Source organism: Clytia hemisphaerica, unplaced genomic scaffold, assembly GCF_902728285.1.
Source record: "Clytia hemisphaerica strain Z4C2 unplaced genomic scaffold, Clytia hemisphaerica genome assembly, whole genome shotgun sequence".
Taxonomy (NCBI): Eukaryota; Metazoa; Cnidaria; class Hydrozoa; order Leptothecata; family Clytiidae; genus Clytia; species Clytia hemisphaerica.
In genome coordinates this window covers 24,508-44,046 of record NW_027103525.1, presented here as the reverse complement: position 1 = coordinate 44,046, position 19,539 = coordinate 24,508, and the positions used below count along the sequence as shown (strand labels likewise).

At 35.3% G+C, this 19,539-nt stretch overlaps 1 protein-coding gene across 1 annotated transcript in view; it reads right to left on the bottom strand.

Moving 5' to 3' along the window:
- Positions 1-19,539, bottom strand: part of LOC136799398 (uncharacterized) — a 25,550-nt gene extending 6,011 nt beyond the window's left edge. The window contains exons 1-4 of the mRNA XM_067056111.1: positions 19,204-19,539; positions 18,455-18,559; positions 17,922-17,950; positions 15,578-15,649 (exon numbers count right to left, since the gene is read on the bottom strand). Of these exons, the coding sequence (XP_066912212.1) occupies positions 15,578-15,649; positions 17,922-17,950; positions 18,455-18,559; positions 19,204-19,534 (537 nt within the window). The 5' untranslated portion in view covers positions 19,535-19,539. The remainder of the gene's footprint in view (positions 1-15,577; positions 15,650-17,921; positions 17,951-18,454; positions 18,560-19,203) is intronic.

Sequence of the window (19,539 nt, the reverse complement as noted above, 5' to 3'; positions counted from 1 at the left end):
TCTTTTTTTCCTGTTTATCATGAATAAATAACAAAACAATATGGAAACTTTTACTGTTATTTTGACATTTAAATTGAATTTAAACTTTTTTCTTGAGTGCGATTTGCTTGGGCTAGAAAATTGAAAGATATTTTAAAAACCTGGCTACATCTTGACACTGCAACACTGTTTTCTTTATTTTGAAATAATTCTTGAAATAAAAAGGCTAATTCGAATATGCAATATCCGGAATTCACCAGGGAGTCATAATTTACTGGGAAAATAACACTCCCCCCCCCTAATTAGAGCAATTAAATTTGCAATTTGAAGGGGAGTAATTTTTTCCACGGGGAAGTATTAATTTCTCAGGTAATTATTACTCCGGGGTTCATTTTTTCCCGGGAAATTATAACTGAGGGAGTAATTTTTTCCGGGGAGTAAGGATTTACGGTTACACCGGAAATTATTAGCCCCGAAATTGTTATAGCGGTTGGATTATTTGGACTTCGGTTGGATTATCGGGACTTCGCAAATTCTAGGTTGGACTACTCGGACATAGGGTTGGATTATAGAGACATCAAATGCCGGGATACAAATAAAATCATCTGTTTGAAGAATATACCCCTGAAATGGTTAGTTATGTAACTTAGCGAAAATACGCCATTATGGGAGAAAGCATTAGAATTTGCAGAAGAGATTCCTAACAAAATTCGAATGTTTTCTTCCATAACGGCGGAAGTTACACAGAACTTAGCCAAACTGAAAAACCACTATTAGTCTTGAACCAAGTGTTCAATCCAAACCTCATTTTCGCGAAAAACGCAAATTTTGTATTATCACAATTAATGACGTCAAAAAAATTGCAAATTGTATTTCTCGACTCGAGAATGGGCTCTTCCAGAAAAAAATCCGTTCATGGGGGTGGAGGATATATTATTTTTTTCATGATTTACCCCTGGACAATTAGATTTTTGACCCTCTGGCCACGGATTATACCCCTGGACGAACATCAAATCAACCCCGTGGACACAAAAAATTACCCCTCGACAATTTTTTGACATTTTTTCAATACCCCTGGACAATTCATACTCCATCCCCCATGAACAGACTTTTTCTAGAAGAGCCCAATGCACAGGAAAAAATGTTAATAACCCAGGTCTGGGAACATGCAGAGGAATGTAAAGAGATGGAAAAACAGCTTTTCTGATTACTCAAAGTTCAACGATCACTTCTATTGTAAGAGCGTTGATTACCTTAAAGGGAACTAATTTTTGCAGGAACTAAATTTTTCGGTTTTTGCGGATTTAGGCCCGAATCGCAAAATTAAGTTCCCACAAAATTTTTTAAATGCGAAAAACAAAGGTCGAATAATTCACAGTACGGCTCTAATTTTCTTTCAAGTGAGAAATCCGCAAAATTAAGTTCCCGCAAAAATTTAATATTATATCTTGAACTGCGAACTGCAAAAATTAGTTCCCGCAAAAAATAGTTCCCTTAAGGTAGGTCATTAAATGAAAGTCCAGAAAAGACGGCTCGCCGTACAAATCGGACGGTTTCTACATGATTTGACGACAAAAATGAAAATTTGCTTTTCTTTTTTGGCGATTACTAGTTCAATTTTTAAGAATAAGGAGCAATATTTTTTATTATGATTTGAGTAATCATTGTATGCCAATTGGTATAAGCATAGTGGCCGAGTGGATAAGGTGATGAGCTGGCTAGTGTGAGAATGTTGATTTTGAGAGTTCGAATCTTATACGGTGCGTTGAAGTTTGTGTTATTTTGCCAGCATTGGACAAACTTTTTCTGGTTTTATGAGCTCTTATTGATATTTTTGAAAATCCTTGTTATAATTTTAAGAAACAAAAAATTTCTAAGTAATGTCACCTCAATGTAGTTTGACTCAAGTACAGTATTTCAAAATGGATCAGGCTGGTTAGCGGGTAAGAGTCAAGAGTCATGACTTTCCTTCTCTTGAAAATCCAGTATTCCAAAACTTTCAATTAAAAAAAATGCATAAAAATCAACTTTCGTCTTTCTCTATTATCTCTACAAACACTTTATTTCAGAACCACAAGTGAAAAAAGGAAAACTAGCTGCTAAAAAATGATTGACATGTCTAAAAAATGATTGACAGGTCTAAAAAATGATTGACAGGGATTTGCTCGCGCGGCTTAGAAATTCCCGTGACCAATCTCGTTATTTATCAGAATGTTTCGCCGCAAACTTATGAAATTAAAATGGTGTCACCAAAGATTTATTATACACTGGATAAACGACTTATAAAACGATGGAGAGCAATCATTGTATTGTCATTGTTTCAGAAAACAATCGATGTTCTAGCTTTGTCCGCAAAGGACAACTGTCATGGCAGCTCGAAGATGTCTGATTTTTAAAAATGTTTATCAGTCTTATTTAAAAAAAGTTCTCTCTCTTTCTTTTTGTACATTTGGGAAAAAAAGTTTGAAAGTAAGGCTAGCATACCAAGATGGATACATTTGTGAAATCCGGTGTGAGAAAATCATCATTAGACAAGAAATTCAGAAAAAATGCTTACAAGAGTGACACGAAATTTTGAATTGGAAATATGTTTCCAAGACAGTCCCCAGAAGAGCTGAAATTAACTTTCATAAGACTTGAGTGTCTTGGCTCCGCTGTTATATGAAAATCCTTTGAAGGCACGTGGTGGCAAGGTGGTTTTTTTAAGGTTGAAGTTTGAAAATTTCCGGTGTCAACATTCAATTCTTATACATAACACGTATTTTGCATCTCTCTTACAGCTTGAAACGTCATAACGACTTATAATTAGCAATTAAGTGGAAGAATCTGACTCTCACAGGAAAGTTTTAACTCTCTTTTGGGAATAGATGAGTGATTTTCGATAAGAAATGCAATAGAAATGCTTCGAAAAATCATCTAATGAGGGAAGGAGAGTGGACAATGATATCATTACAGCTAGTTCACGAGAAATTGGCAAAAATCTGTTACTTGTTTATCCAGTGTATAATAAATTCTTGGTGTCATGTTCTGCAAAAGACTAGGGGCCATTCAAAAAGTACGTTCGTCCAAATTTCCCTATTTTCAGACCCCCCCCCTTGTTCGTCTGCGCTCGTTTTGAAGTACCCCCCCCCCCCCTTTGTACGTTCGTTTTTATATCAAAATTTTTTACCCCCCCCCCCCGATTTTTCGATTTCAAGATAATTGGAGAATTTAGACAAGGCAAGTTCAAAGAATATGATTTTAGCGTTATTCTTTAATCTTATCGCACCTTAAGTTTTTGCTCTCTAATTATCTAATAATTGCTAAACAATTATAACATACACAATTGTTTAGGGGATTAACGATTATCTTCGGTTATCGATTCAAAGAAAAAATGTAATTAGGAGATAGATAGAAAAAAATTTTTCATAGACTTAGTTTTAAAAGTCACGCTTGTGACAAGCAACCCCCCTCCCGCAAAAGCGAACGTACAAAGATCGACTTGACCCCCTCCCCCCCGTTCGTTTTCGTTCGCTTTTCTGCTGACCCCCTCCCCCCCTCGGCGACGAACGTACTTTTTGAATGGCCCCCTAACCGATAAATCATGATATTTCTCACGGGAATTCTTTGACCCATACGGGGTAACCCACGCCTGTAATAGCTCCCGGGCTGTCTCCAGGGGATTAAGGCGGGGTCAAAATGCTTGCAACGTTACAAATCATTTTCAGAAGCTCATTTTGGGCTCAAACGAAGCGTATGACTAAGTAGAATAGGATTCAGTCTAGGCAGATGTTTTTTCATTTTGAAATTTTGCGTAATTCGCAAAAATCCTCAATTTTGCGCTATTTTGATGACGTCATAAACATTGAAATCCCAATAACTTTTGATAGAAATATCAAAATAATTTCAAATTTTGACCAAAGATGCATATTATTAATGTTTTTAGGATTAGAAAAAAATTTTAATAAAATTTGATGATGTCATCACTTTTTAGCCAAAAAACTAAAGTCCTTAAAAAATGACGACGTCATCAAGAATTTGAAACATTTTTGAGATCTTTTGAAAATTTGCATTGAAATGCATCTTTGGTGAATGTTTGAAATTATTTTGATGATTCTATCAAAAGTTATTGGAATTTCAATTTTTATGACGTCATCAAAACGGCGCAAAATCGAGGATCTTTGCGAATTACGCAAAATTTCAAAATGAAAAAACATCTGCCTAGACTGAATCTTATTCTAATTAGTTATACGCTACGTTTGAGCCCAAAACGAGCTTCTGAAAATGATTTGTAACGTTGCAAGGATTTTGACCTCCACGAACCCGCCTTATTCCCCTGGAGGTTTTAATTCCACCCCTTCTGGTTCAAGGCGGCTTCAAGTCCTTTAATACCATAAACTCTTTCGAGTATATTTATTCCTCAGTAAGGTTCAAAACTTTTTTTAAAATGCCATTTTTTTGCTTCGGGTATGTATTGCAGGCCTCTATTTTTCAGGCAGCGCGAGAAACGCGTTTGATCCTTTTTTGCCCTGGTACGAACATGGATTTATTATAAAGACTCTAGATAAACATTAGCCCAGGGTCCACTTAATGCTTTTTGATAGACTGGATGACGCGATTAAGTGGCCCGGTAGTATATGGTAATATGCTTTTGCTTAGGCACACTGTTTTCCAGTCCGCCAGAGCAATGTTTTTATTTGAGAATAAGGGATTGCAAATCTGTTATTGATATTTGTTGCTCATTTTTGATTACATCTTTCTACTCCAAGTAAATTTTTTGTTATTTGGACTTTAAACATTCTTTTTCAAAATGGCGACCTCGCCAAACGCTCCTAGTCTACTTCACTGGACTCAGCGTCATCAAAAAGCAAAGTTCAGCCAGAAGTAGACTCTAGTCTAGATAAACATCGAATAAAACAGAGGAGAGCGAAGTATAGTCTTTCCATTATTTCAGAAAAAAATCGATGGACAGGCTTTGACCATAGTATAAGAAAGCCGCGGCTGGAATATGTACCGCATTGTCTTTTCAGTTAATAGACGATATCGGATTTAGATAAATGCAATGCATTCTGGTTTCTAGGGACTCTCAAAGGAATTATATTATAATATATTATAATTGATCTATTATAATTCCTTTGAAAGTCCCTAGAAACATGAACATATAAACGACTGGACATCTATCTTTTATTGTCTCTTTGAAGCGAGCTTCGTTGCCGCCTGTTTTTCCAAATTGGTATGAAAAATCCGACAATATTCCGTCATAATTTTATTTCTTTGAATTATTTAGGTAAAAGATTGATAGAGCTTGAACATTACTCCTAATGCACAAAAAAATTATCATCGAATTTTTTTACAAGTTTATAATTTATTTTATCAACTTTTTCAACTCTGAAATGCAGAATTTCAACTGCGTGTATACTTTTGAATCACTTTTTTCACTGCAATAATTTTTTTTATGACTTGAAAAAAATAGCTTGCCAAAGTTGAGAGCCTGTGTAATAAGAATATCGAAATTAGAATGTGACACTCTCTAAAATTATTAGACACTTTTAAGTCAAAATTTTGAAATATTAGTCGGAGTTTTGACAAGCTGACGATGATTTTGCCTCTGTTTTCTTTGTTATGATATAGATAAAAGACTTGAGAAGAATAGAACAACAGAGACTTTTGTCGAAGTTTTGACGTTGTTAACAAGGTATTCCCAAGTGGTATATCATCAAAATCTATTGTTTCATTTTATGCTTTTAACGAGGCGGCAACGAAGCTAGCCGTGTTATCTTCAAAAAGACAAAGGAGATGGATGTCCAGTCGTTTATATGTTCATGCTAGAAACAAGAATGCATTGCATTTATCTAAATCCGATATCGTCTATTGCTGTTCCATCTCTGTCTCCGAGCTTTATAAGAACATCAAGATGCTCATTTGATTATTGGTAGAATGTTTTTGAAATTTTGCTCTTATTTTCCTTCAAAAAAGTTATTTTTCTAGATATCTTTGAATCTATACCCAATAGAACACTTGAACTAATTTTGGACATATTTTAGGGGTATTTTGTAGAAACAATAGTTTTTCGCCAAATGACAATGACAACTTTCCTGTCAGTTTGAATGATAATATTTTAAGGTGCTGGCTTGAAATTTTCACAGTATTATCTTGATGTACTTTTTCATTGATTTCTAAAATAATTTTACTGAAATATTATGAAGGCATTCGAGGCACTTTATTAATTTTTGAGTTCTTTCAGCCCAGCCATTTTGTGCTTGTTTAAATTTCTTATTGTTGATCTTTCCTTTACAATGATTTTTTAATGCAAATGTATTATCAAGGGCATATCATTAATGTTTAAAACCCACTGAGAAGTGAGTATTAAAGACAAACCAATAAAATTTACCATTAAAGATGCTACATTACTGATTTCTTGATCAACAAATAGTCATCAAATACGACAGAGATAGAACAACAGACTTTCAGATGTTATTGGATGAGCGCTTTTTTTATGAGAAATGCTACGAAAAATCATTGAATGGCGGGAAGAGAGTGAACAATCCCATTACTGCGGACAACGCTTGGACATGAAAAGAAATCGGCAAAAATTAGTCACTTGATATCTAGAGTCTCTATAATAAATCCATGATACGGCCGACGAAAAAAAAGATTTAAGCACTTTCTTATTGTCAATATCTGCCTATTTTCTGTTGAAAGATCATGAAAAATTTCATCCAGAGGGGCCCCCTTAGTGAAAAGGCAGTGAGTAAATAAAAGTGTAATCGGTCATCCGTAACAATTTTCTTTCTGCAAGAACCCGACATTGATAAATTATATACATTTTGAATTCAAACATATTTAACTGATTCAGTGAAAAAATAAAGCATTTGGACTGCAAAATACGAAAATACGAATGAATGATTCCTCTGGATTTCTGCATAATAATCGATAATACATATTCTCCAGTGCAGAGAAATAAAGCGTTAGCACTTGGACTGCAAACAACGAAAATACACGATATAAATGAACGATACCTGCATTAAAATCGATAATGCACATTCTCAACGTTCCTCCATAATAATGGATAAAACGTATTCCCCAGTGAAAACGTAAACGTCAGCATAATGACTGGAAACGACGAAAACAGACGATACGAATAATTCCTCCATAATAATGGATAATACGTATCCTCCACTGAAAACGTAAACGTCAGCATAATGACTGGAAACGACGAAAACAGACGATACGAATAATTCCTCCATAATAATGGATAATACGTATCCCCCAGTGAAAACGTAAACGTCAGCATAATGACTGGAAACGACGAAAACAGACGATACGAATAATTCCTCCATAATAATGGATAATACGTATCCCCCAGTGAAAACGTAAACGTCAGCATTATGACTGGAAACGACGAAAAAAGACGATACGAATGATTCCTCCATAATAATGGATAATACGCATCCCCCAGTGAAAACGTAAACGTCAGCATTATGACTGGAAACGACGAAAAAAGACGATACGAATGATTCCTCCATAATAATGGATAATACGTATCCCCCAGTGAAAACGTAAGCGTCAGCATTATGACTGGAAACGACGAAAAAAGACGATACGAATGATTCCTCCATAATAATGGATAATACGTATCCCCCAGTGAAAACGTAAACGTCAGCATTATGACTGGAAACGACGAAAAAAGACGATACGAATGATTCCTCCATAATAATGGATAATACGTATCCCCCACTGAAAACGTAAACGTCAGCATAATGACTGGAAACGACGAAAACAGACGATACGAATGATTCCTCCATAATAATGGATAAAACGTATTCCCCAGTGAAAACGTAAAACGTCAGCATCATGACTGGAAACGACGAAAATGGACGATACGAATGATTCCTCCATAATAATGGATAATACGTATCCCCCTGTGAAAACGTAAACGTCAGCAGTATGACTGAAAACCACGAAAACAGACGATACGAATAATTCCTCCATAATAATGGATAAAACGTATTCCCCAGTGAAAACGTAAAACGTCAGCATCATGACTGGAAACCACGAAAACAGACGATACGAATAATTCCTCCATAATAATGGATAAAACGTATTCCCCAGTGAAAACGTAAAACGTCAGCATCATGACTGGAAACCACGAAAACAGACGATACGAATAATTCCTCCATAATAATGGATAAAACGTATTCCCCAGTGGAAACGTCAAACGTCAGCATTATGACTGGAAGCGACGAAAATAGATGGTACGAATGATTCCTGCATAATAATCGATTATACTTCGATACTTCTCTAGTGAAAACGTCAAACCTCAGCATTATGACTGGAAACGAATGCTTGATACATAATAACTGATAATACGTATTCCCCAGTGAAAACGTAAAAAGTCAGCAGCATGACTAGAAACGACGAAAAAAGACGATACGAATGATTCCTCCATAATAATGGATAAAACGTATTCCCCACTGAAAACGTAAACGTCAGCATTATGACTGGAAACGACGAAAACAGACGAAACGAATGATTCCTCCATAATAATGGATAAAACGTATTCCCCAGTGAAAACGTAAAACGTCAGCATCATGACTGGAAACGACGAAAATGGACGATACGAATGATTCCTCCATAATAATGGATAATAAGTATCCCCCAGTGAAAACGTAAAACGTCAGCAGTATGTCTGGAAACGACGAAAATAGATGACAGGAATGATTTCTCCATAATAATGGATAAAACGTATCCCCAGTGAAAACGTAAACGTCAGCATAATGACTTGAAACCACAAAAATAGTTGAAGCAAATGAATACTTCCTGCATACAGATCAATAACACGTTTTATCTCGTGGAAACGTAAAAAATAAGCATTCGGACTGCAATCGACAACAATCGTTCGCCATCTGTTTTCTTTTGTTGCTTTTTAATTTAGAGTTTTTTTCGCATTATCCTTTCAATTCCCAATTTATAATTAGTGTTTAACTTCATTTTCCTTTCAGTTAAATTCTAAAAATAAAGACAACTCTGTTAAAATTTATTAAGACCATCAAAAACAGCACTGTACACTGTGCCTTTCGTCCTTTCACACAAATTTATGAAAATTGGTATGTAACTCCAAACTCTTTTTAAAAACCTGACATTGTTCTTTTTCGTGTTAGAATTCTCATATATAATAAAGATATTACTTACTATTACTTACTTACTTACTTACTTACTTACTGCACTATTTAACGTCCTTGTTTCCCTGCAGCTGGGGTTGGACGCCTTTCTCTTTTGGTGGCAGCACGATCAGTTTTGAGGTCTACAGTAATGTTAATAAACTTCATATGATTATTTACACTGTCCATCCATCTCTTTTTTGGTCGGCCTTTGTATTTTCCTTCGACAACATGTGATATGACCTTTTTCTACCAACAATCCGGCATGCGTTTCACGTACCCAAACCAACGTAGCCTATTGTGTATCAGAGGGTCTTCGAGAGAGGGGATACCTAAGTTGGGTTGAAGGCACCTTCTCAATCAGACGAAACGAACGAACCATTGCATTATCATTTCGAATTAGCCTAGTCAAGGTATTGATAACAATATTAAAGACCTGATGTCAAATAGCAATTATGACACTCCTATCAATGACCTCTTGTGAAGTTTTAAAGACATTGTCAATAATGCACAATGCAAGAAAACAACTTCAAAACAATTTCATCAACCCATTATTGAACAGAGCTTGTAAAAGAGCTGTTTGGAAAATGAAACATTTCTATCGTCAATATAAAAAAAAACAGAAACCCGTCAGACCAGCAGAAATATATCGAATCAGATAGAGTAGCCAGAAAAACCTGTGAGCAAATCAAAAACATCTACATATAAAGAATATATAATCAGTAGTGACGGTAAAACAATAAGAACATTTTTAGCTACATTAAATAAAAAAGAAATGAAGTTATTGGAGTATCACCTCTTGTCGATTCCAGCAATGTAACCCAAATTAATGACAAAGTAATTGCAGAACTACTACACAATCGATTTGCAAGTGTCTTTTCCAAAGATTATGGCTTATCGCCGAGATTCTGGGGGAGAAAGGTTCAAACATTGTATTCAGAAAAAATGGTATTCGTAATCTTCATTCTGATATCAACCCCAAAAAAGCATGCAGCCCTGACAACATTCCAGTTAGAATTCTCCATGAATGCTCTGAGAAACTATCTGACTTTTTCGTTCTCCTCTTTACAGCATCTATTAAACAGGGAATGCCAGATGAATGGCGGCATGCATTGGTCACACCGGTGGTACAAAGGCGGTAACAAGGACCGTTCTTAAGCTGAAAACTAGAGACCCATCAGTCTTACTTCTGTAAGTTGATTCAAAGTCATAAGTGGATTCATAGTCATATCATGAACCACTTTGACAACGATAAAATCTTGTCTGATACTCAACACGGCTTCGGAAAATTCCGCTCATGTGAAACACAGCTTATTCAAACCAATTCCATCCAACTAGATTTCAGCAAGGCGTTTGACAAAGTCTGCCACAGGAAACTCTTATTGAAACTGGAACACTAAGGTATTCGAGGTGCCTTACTCACTTGGATAAAGGATTTTTTGAGAAATCGTTCACAATGTGTTGTTGTGCGTGAAACACTGTCTCGTCGGATTACAGTCACTTTAGGTGTCACCGAGGGCTCATTCCTTGGTCCACTCTTATTCCTGGTTTTATTAATGACATACACGTTGAATCTTCCATTGTTCTCTTTGCAGATGATGCTTATCTTTTTAAAGTGATTCAATGCTTAAATGATACAGTGGACTTGCAACAAGACCTGGATAAACTGGTATCGTGGGAAAAGAAATGGTCAATGCAATTCCACCCTGACAAATGTTTCGTTCTCAGAGTAACAAACACGCTTAAAATTGTGGAAATGGCCTCACATTTTTCTTCAAAGGAACCTATGACAGACTCTGAAACTCGAATCATTTGCTACAAAACTTATGTGAGACTTATATGTGAATATGCATCTTCATCAGTTTGGGACTCTCCTGGTGTACAATCTCAAACAACCCAGACAGAAAGCATGTCCGATGGAAATCTCTACGATGGATCTACAATAAGTGGATTATACAATTCTCCTGCCTGCACTCATAATACCTTAGAAAAACGAAGAAGGATAAATCATCTAAAGGTTTTTCATAATTTATATCATGGACCGAAATATATTGATAAATCCATCCTACCAACAGAACATAAGAACATAAAATTCAATCAAATGCTTTGGTCTATACAATCGTATACAATATCCTTCTTCCCGTATGTAGTTAAGCTCTGTAATAGCTTACCAAATCATATCACGTCTATTGAAGATTGTAATTAATTTGTTACTAAATTAGTGGGTTAGACATTTAATTATTTACCCATACTGCTAGATTGTCATCACAATTTCCTTTATTACTATCAGCAATTCTTATCAATAATACTTAATCTCAAGTCCTAAACTCTGACATTAATCAATACAATTGCTTTCCTTGTTCCTTCATATTACTCTTAACAAAACTTATCAATAACCCATACTTTATCTCAAGTCTTAACTCTGACATTAATCAATACAATTGCTTTCCTTGTCTTTTCATTTCTCTCAACAATACTTATCAATAACCCATACTTGATCTCAAGTCTTAACTCTGACATTAATCAATACAATTGCTTTCCTTGTCCTTTCATTACTCTCAACAATGCTTATCAATAACCCATACTTGATCTCAAGTCCTAACTCTGACATCAATCAATACAATTGCTTTCCTTGTCTTTTCATTACTCTCAACAATACTTATCAATAACCCATACTTGATCTCAAGTCCTAATTCTGACATCAATCAATACAATTGCTTTCCTTGTCTTTTCATTACTCTCAACAATACTTATCAATAACCCATACTTGATCTCAAGTCCTAATTCTGACATTAATCAATACAATTGTTTTCTTGTCTTTTCATTACTCTCAACAATACTTATCAATAACCCATACTTGATCTCAAGTCCTAACTCTGACATTAATCAATACAATTGCTTTCCTTGTCTTTTCATTACTCTCAACAATTCTTATCAATAATCAATGATCTTTAGTCCTAACACCAATGAATCCATTTTTCTCCATGCCTCTTCAATTATTTTTTGTACATTTATTTACTAGTATTAGTCAATAAATTATTTTAGAAAGACAACACATTATGTCCATTATTTCTTGCATATATTTGTGTATATATTTCTATATTCCAATGAAGACTTTTTAGAATTTTTATTTCCTTTGTATATTGGGCTTTCCAGAAAAAAAACCGTATACCCCCTGTTGAGGAGGTCCATTTCCGTTCCAAGGGGGTAAGGTTTGATATGTGGCAGAATTCCATGGGGAGATACAAAAATCTGTCAAAAATAACTGGTATTCCACGGGGATAGCCTTTTAAATCCTATCCTAAATTCAGAATTCCAGAGGGGTTTAAACCTGAAATTGCCTAGAATTCCAGGGGTTTTTAGCATTTCCAGCCACAAAATGATGGACCTCCTCAATAGGGGTTATACGGTTTTTTTTTCTGGAAAAGCCCATTTGAGAGAATCGTGCATGTTCGTTGTTGAAATACGCATTATTAGCGCTTCTTTGACGCCTGTAAACATTAAAAATTAGTTTTGTTTAAAAATATTTCGCGGATAAGACCTTCCAGATTTCCATTGGGACTTAATTTCGCGAAGTTTAATCTACGCAAGATTTTATTCCATTAAAGTAGTGCAAACTACCGGGCAGACACAATAATTAACTTACAATAAAACCTCTTTAACAAACTCAAAAAGCTACATCAAGACATCTGCCACATTTATAAATAAAAGCTGTAAGCCATCAGCCATTTTGTTTACAAACGAGCCTGCGTTTTCATTTTCATTTGTTTTGCTTAAAACGCAATGTCAGCTTTTCCCATAACTTATGCGCACGCATAGAAAAACATCGAAAATCCCGCAAAAATTCTGATTAGCGACTGGGCGCGAATCGAGCATTTAGACGCGCTTGCATATGCAGGGAGAAATTTTCCCTGCAGACAAGTCATTTGGACCAGACCGTAAACCAGAAACATGATTATAAAAAAACTGGACGGTGAAATAGTTTACGGTCTGGATATCCAGGCTAGTAGATTCTGAAAACTCCATTGCCTTGACACCTTTGACCTTTAACAATCTAAACCAGTCTTCAGCGATTCACTCATTTTTATCATTTGATCTGAAATATAACTCATATAACTCAGAACTTGTATAACTACGATTTTTCTTTCTGTCAAATATACGTTGAAAAAACGCATAAAATAAATGTCCACATAGTACGTACGCGAGGGGGTGTCTTCGTAAAGGCGTATGCTTGCGTACAGGGGGGGGGAGGGAGCGGAGGGGTCGAAAGAAAATAAAGGTACGCAGAAGAACAAATTTCACAGCTTTTTTTTGCTTGTAAAATCGTTTGAAAGAATAAAAAGATAATTATTATTCACTTGTTCCTTATGTAATGTAAATTGTTTCTATCTTAGAAAAATTGGGAACTCAAGCCTTTTGAATTTAATTTTTTTTTCAGCCAGGGGGGGAGGTGAGTGAATGAAAAAAGTATGTACTCACCAGGGGGTATAGCCATTTGCGTACGCTTGCGTACAGGGGGGGGGGGGGTACTCAATTTTTAACATTTTAGTGCGTACATACTATGTGAACGGCCCCATACAGTGTCATGATAAAAAAATTTAGAGATTAAAACGATATATCAGAAGAACGTACTTGATACTGGAAAGTCTGACATTTCATTTAAGACTGCAATGACTAACCTTTGCTAAAGAGCTGAATATCTTGCATTTGAAAGTTGATATTCAAACCATTCTATTTTTCGTCGATTAGCCTTAGTAAACTCTGATAAAAACTTTCCATGTAATTTCTTTCTTTCTAATAATCTATTGAAATTCGAAAAGGATTGGCAAAATCATGACACGGTATTAAGCTAGGATTACACGCAATGTTTTTTATCGTGTTGAATCAAAAAATAAAGTCGAATTTAACACGTCAAAAAAAACGCAAAAGAAACGTTTCATTTTGATTTTGATAAGTGTTAATGATTTTGATTAGAACATTGGTGTATGCTTACTAATAGTGATTCTTATATATTTTTGAGCCAAAAATTCCTTTTTGCAAAAATCAGCTTGAGCCATCTTTTACCTATGATGGTACTTTCATGCAAAAAATGAGAAAAAATTAAGGATCAAATTTTTCACAAAGTCCAAAAAACCCGTTTTTTGGCTGTTTTTTGTCCCAAATTTGCCCAGCAAATTTTTATTTCGAAAATCGGGCTCCGTCACATTATGGCCATCACCATTTTGCACCCTTGTACCAAAAATCAAAAGATTCCTATGATTCAATCTCGAGAAAAGTGGTAACGAATGGACGGACGGACGAACGGACAAAGGTTAATTTATAGGACCTCCACCTCACCGGGGTAGGTCCAAAAATTTTTTTAAGTATTTACTTATTCAAAATCAACTTCAAATTTGAGAAAAATCAGTAAAGATGAAATATTGTCAAGAAAATGTGTTTTGTTACATTTTGGGTTGACAAAATCTTTGGATTTTTATGTTCGATTTATTTAAGTAATGTATTTCTCATTTATATAAAACTCTATGACATGATCATGTTCATTATAGTTCACAACTCATGGAGTTCCTTTTTAAAGCTTGTTTGACATTTAAGTAATCTGAATTACAGATCGGAAGTGACTGGGCCTACATGTGGGGGACTCAAACTCTATTGGCACAGTGGGCAGTATTAAGGGGTCAGGCTCAAAAGCATATTGGAATGGTTTTTTTGGTTAACTTAGAGGGTTTTATTAAAGAAACCAAGAAAAAATAAAAATATCTTTACTATGTTTGAATTTTGGGATTTTTGCGTTTCCTGAAGATAAAAGGCAATCGAAATCGAATGGATTAATGGTTGCTAAGATTAAATGGCTAAAATTTGAAAAGAAAAATCACTCAAAAATGTCCAAAATGTGCATTTTCAGGCTCAAAAGTGTAAGTTAAGAGCTTCAGAGTGTGTCCCGCTTTAGAAAATAAATTTCAAAAGGCTAACCCTAAAAGTAGATTAAAAATGACAATTAAATTACACAATTGTAACCGAGGAAAGAGGCTCGTCCCTCCAATAGCCGCAGTACCATTTAACATACTATGCAGAGAAATATCATATAAAATATTTGTAATGATGCTAGAGAAGATTACCCTAATAGAAAAACTACGACATTAGTGTGAAACCCTTTTTCTATATTGGGTAGTATCACTAAAAGGGAAGGGGTCATCCATATAGTACGTACGCAAGAACTTTCTAAATATTTGACACCCCCTCCCCTTGTACGCAGAGAACAATAGAAATGACGTAATTCAAACAATAGACGTATGTATGCTTTTGCTAAACCCACTCTCCCCCTTTACTGAGTACGTACTATATGGATGGGCCCCGAAGGAGTAACCAAAATTAGGAGAAGATATAAAGGTTTCAAAACAAAATTTGAACAAAAAAATCTTCATAAAACCTTTCAACAGAAAAATAAAAATGTAGCTTACTAGATCCAAGTCACCATTGGTTGAATCAACATCAGCTAAATTACCATCTTCATCATTATTTGTTGTGTCATCCTAGAAATAATAGATTATAGAATTAAACTACGTCCTTAAATTGGGATAAAATGGTTTCAGCCCAAATTTTAGAGGAGCCCTGGACGAAATAATGTGCCCAGTAGTTTCAGGGGGGAGGTCGGTACTAAAATCCAAGACACATATGAGTACTAAAAGGTTTTTTGACGATTTTTGACATACTCCAACCTAATTTTTGAAAAACGAATTTTATTACACATGTACTAAAATTTTTTTTGACATTTTAGCATAGTGACCACCTAAATTAGGCTTATTTTGGAATTCGGCTCAGAGAATGGCGGTCTTTGGACTTTCAACAAAATGCCAGCTCTGGTTATTTAAGCCGTCAATGAACCTGATCTATCTCTCTCTATTCTAGATAAAGACTCAGAAACAGTTAAGATACTTTTGCTCTACTTTAGTTATTGCAAAAATTGATTGGTTATTTTTCACCTCTAATTTACAGCTTGCTATTTCTTTTCTATCCAGTTATCCATGGTTCTTTACAATAACAAAGCATTCAACTCCCGGGTGGGGGGGGGCACTGGGTTTGCGGACTGACGGTATGTGCGGGCCAAAAATTGGCTTTTAAAATTGCACCCTTACAGTGCAGCAAAAATCAGTGAAAATCATACCCTTAGAGTGCATTTTCCCCCAAATTTTCGATCCCTTTCGTGCAAAAAATTGTCAAAATTCTAGCATTTTTGGTCAAAATATCTAGATTTTTCAAGAATTTTCTGAAATTTCTACCCTTACAGTGCATCTCTAGTTTTTCCGACCCTTACAGTGCATTTTAAACATATTGGAAAAGGTACCCTTAGGACCCGCACATACCCGTCGGTCCTTTTGCCCAGCTGCCCCCCCCCGGGATTCAACTACAAAAACATTTTTTCTCCATAGTGTATATAAAAGCAGAACATTAAAATATACACGTTTTTTTTTTTAAGAAACACACTTTTAAGAAACATGAGGCTCAGAATGCCTAAAAACTAAGAAACATGCAAGAAACATGCTGAGGCTGAGAATGAGAAAATAAGATTTTTTAATTCGTTTTCTTTAAGAACCTTCCAATCCAGCCTTCCATAAGGCTGATTATGTCAAAAAGTTTAGAAACATGTAAGAAACATTTAAGGCTCAAAAGGCCGATTTCTTAAGAAACATTGAGGCTGTTTGGTAAAACTAGTTTCTTAAAAAAAAAAAAACGTGTACACCCCTGTTTCACTGCCCCGGTGGACCTATTTTCCTCAGTGGGGATAAAAATTCCTATCGAAATGCTAATGGGATAGAAATTCTATTGTTCGAAGGTTAAAAACCCCAGTGAGGGTGGTTTTGGAGTGCAATTTTTTAACAGGGAATTTCGAGTGGGATGAAATCAAAGTCAATTTCCCAGTGGGGCTGAAATTCAAGGGTATTTTCTCACCGGGGACGAAATTTTTGTTTAATTTGTGACACAAGGTGTTTAAATCTTATAAGGAACGGTTTTTATTTTTTTCATTTTGCCTAAAATGCTTGGTCAATAGTTAGATTTCCTAAAATTTGGTGTTTTTAGTACTCATGTACTAAAATTTTTCTTAAATTTCTTGAAGACACATGAAGTGCACATGGTACTAAAATGCTTTAAGGCCTTTTTTGTAATACCACCACGTCACTAAAAGTCATGTCTGAAATTTTAGTACCGAACCCCCCCCCCCCTGGTAGTTTCGGTTCCTTTAAGAATTTGCCTTAACCTAGGTCCCCCCATTCACAGGATAATCTTTACAATGTTTGTCAACTCTCTTTTCCAGAGTTTTTAGCTTCTTTTTACGAGCACGAGAAGCGCACTAGCACCTACATACATTAACAACTTTGTATGAAAATGGGAAAGTAGGCTAAAGAACTTATCACATACACCAAAATATATTCAATTTTGAAGTTTAGAGAAACAACTCCTAGAACCTGTTAGATAAGCTAGGTACCTCTAATTAACAGATAACCTGTAACCCCATTAAATTACTGAATTCTAGCCCCCAGTATAAAATTTGGCTTGGGGCACCTAAGAGGGAACCTTAGACTCTTAAGAAGCTGAAACCATGAATAACAGAGTAGTAAAGAGATAGAAAAAACACTATCAGTAGCTTCCTGATCAAACTGAACAACAAGAAAACCTTTAGTCTATTTCTAAAATATTGAGAGCTAACTTTTAGCTCGAAAGATCTGGGTTAGCTCAGATACTACCAATTATTAAGAGGGTAAGCTCTTTAAACTTACTACATAATAACAATCTGACTAAACTTACTATTGGTGCGAATGTTGCCAAAGGATTTTCTATAAAAGAAAAACGAATGCTTAAAAAACCTGAATAATTCTCTCCCTGGCAATACTACAACAAATTATTTCTAACAGCAGTTACGAAATTATTCAGGCCAAAAAGTAGCAATATGTATATAGCAAAATATATGTGACGTGCTGTGACTACACTCATGAGATTCGGCCTCGCATAAGCTCTCCCAGTGTCGTTTGAGTGCTGTGGTATATGTCATGATTTTCCAGCGCTGTGATTCTTACTCATCCGAGGGTAGGACCCTTCCTGAAAGAATTTGGAGGGCTCGTATCTCAAATCATATCGAAAAGTAGCAATACACCTATCAACTATCTACGTCATGTCAATAAAAATTGGATTTTACAGAACTAATTTTTGTGATTGAAACCCTAAATGCGTTTGAGTTTTTCATTGGAGAATCAGAAAATTTTTCAAATTTATATAGGAACTTTTTCCTAAAACTTGTGAAAGCAAACAGTTATTCTGACTTTAGTGACAATAGTTTTTACCTTTGAAATACCTCATATCCAAAATGCCAGCAGAGGAAGAATTGTCAACATCTCCACACCAATCAAGAAACTTCTTCACCGTGTGTCCGTCCATCAGTTGAAATACTAAAAGATTAAAATTTCTAAAATGTTTTAAAGTGTATAAGTGTTTTTGCAACTGCACATGCATCTGGTGGTGGATTTGTTACTACAGCAGACTCTTGCTTATTTGGACTTCTATTATACGAATCCTTCTATAATTCGAACCAATTTCTAATTTCTTTTCTCTCTGTAATTCGAATAAATAAGATTCCCCGTCCGAGTTCGAATTAGCAAGAGTAACTGCTTTTTATTTGAATTTTGCATACACTACCCAAAATTGCAAGTCTTTGTTTCCTGTTGTTTCCCAATTTTGACAAAAACCAAACTGTAGCAACAGTTGTCAACATTTCTAATTCAGATTTGTGTTAGCAAAGAATCTAAGCTAAATAGGCACTATTATGTCAGCTATAATCAAAAGCTGGTATTAGCATCTACAAAAGCCTTATGCTGATGCGAATTAGAAGGGCAGGTCACAGTATTTCAGAAAATCAGGTTCATCCTTTTGCATATGTAGAAACAAACATTCATAGGTTATCCATTTCAAAAATGGAATAAATTTTAAAGGATGTAAAACTCAACCCTACATTTCAGGGTGCAGACTGGTGCAGAGGGTGTAACTATCAATTTCATACTCATTATTTCTAAAGTAGTAAAAAAACTCTACATACATATTCTGGTATCCTTTGTGTTGAACCTCAAGACCGTTGTGGTTTTTGATGCAACACCAATAATTTCTGCCCCAGTTGACGTTATGTTTATCTTTTTTAGTAGTAACAAATCATTTTTCTTCAGCTCCCTTGCAATACTTGAGCCACAGAAATCAAATTGGATATCCAAGTTCATTGACTGGTCAGATACATTGACAATACACATGTCAAGGAGCTGCCCAATTTTCGACACTTCCAAATGATTCACTCTGACCAACAAATTAATAACATTATTGGGAAAGGCCACCATTGATAGAGCCTTCTCCAATGAGTGGATTAGTACTTCTTTCATTTTTG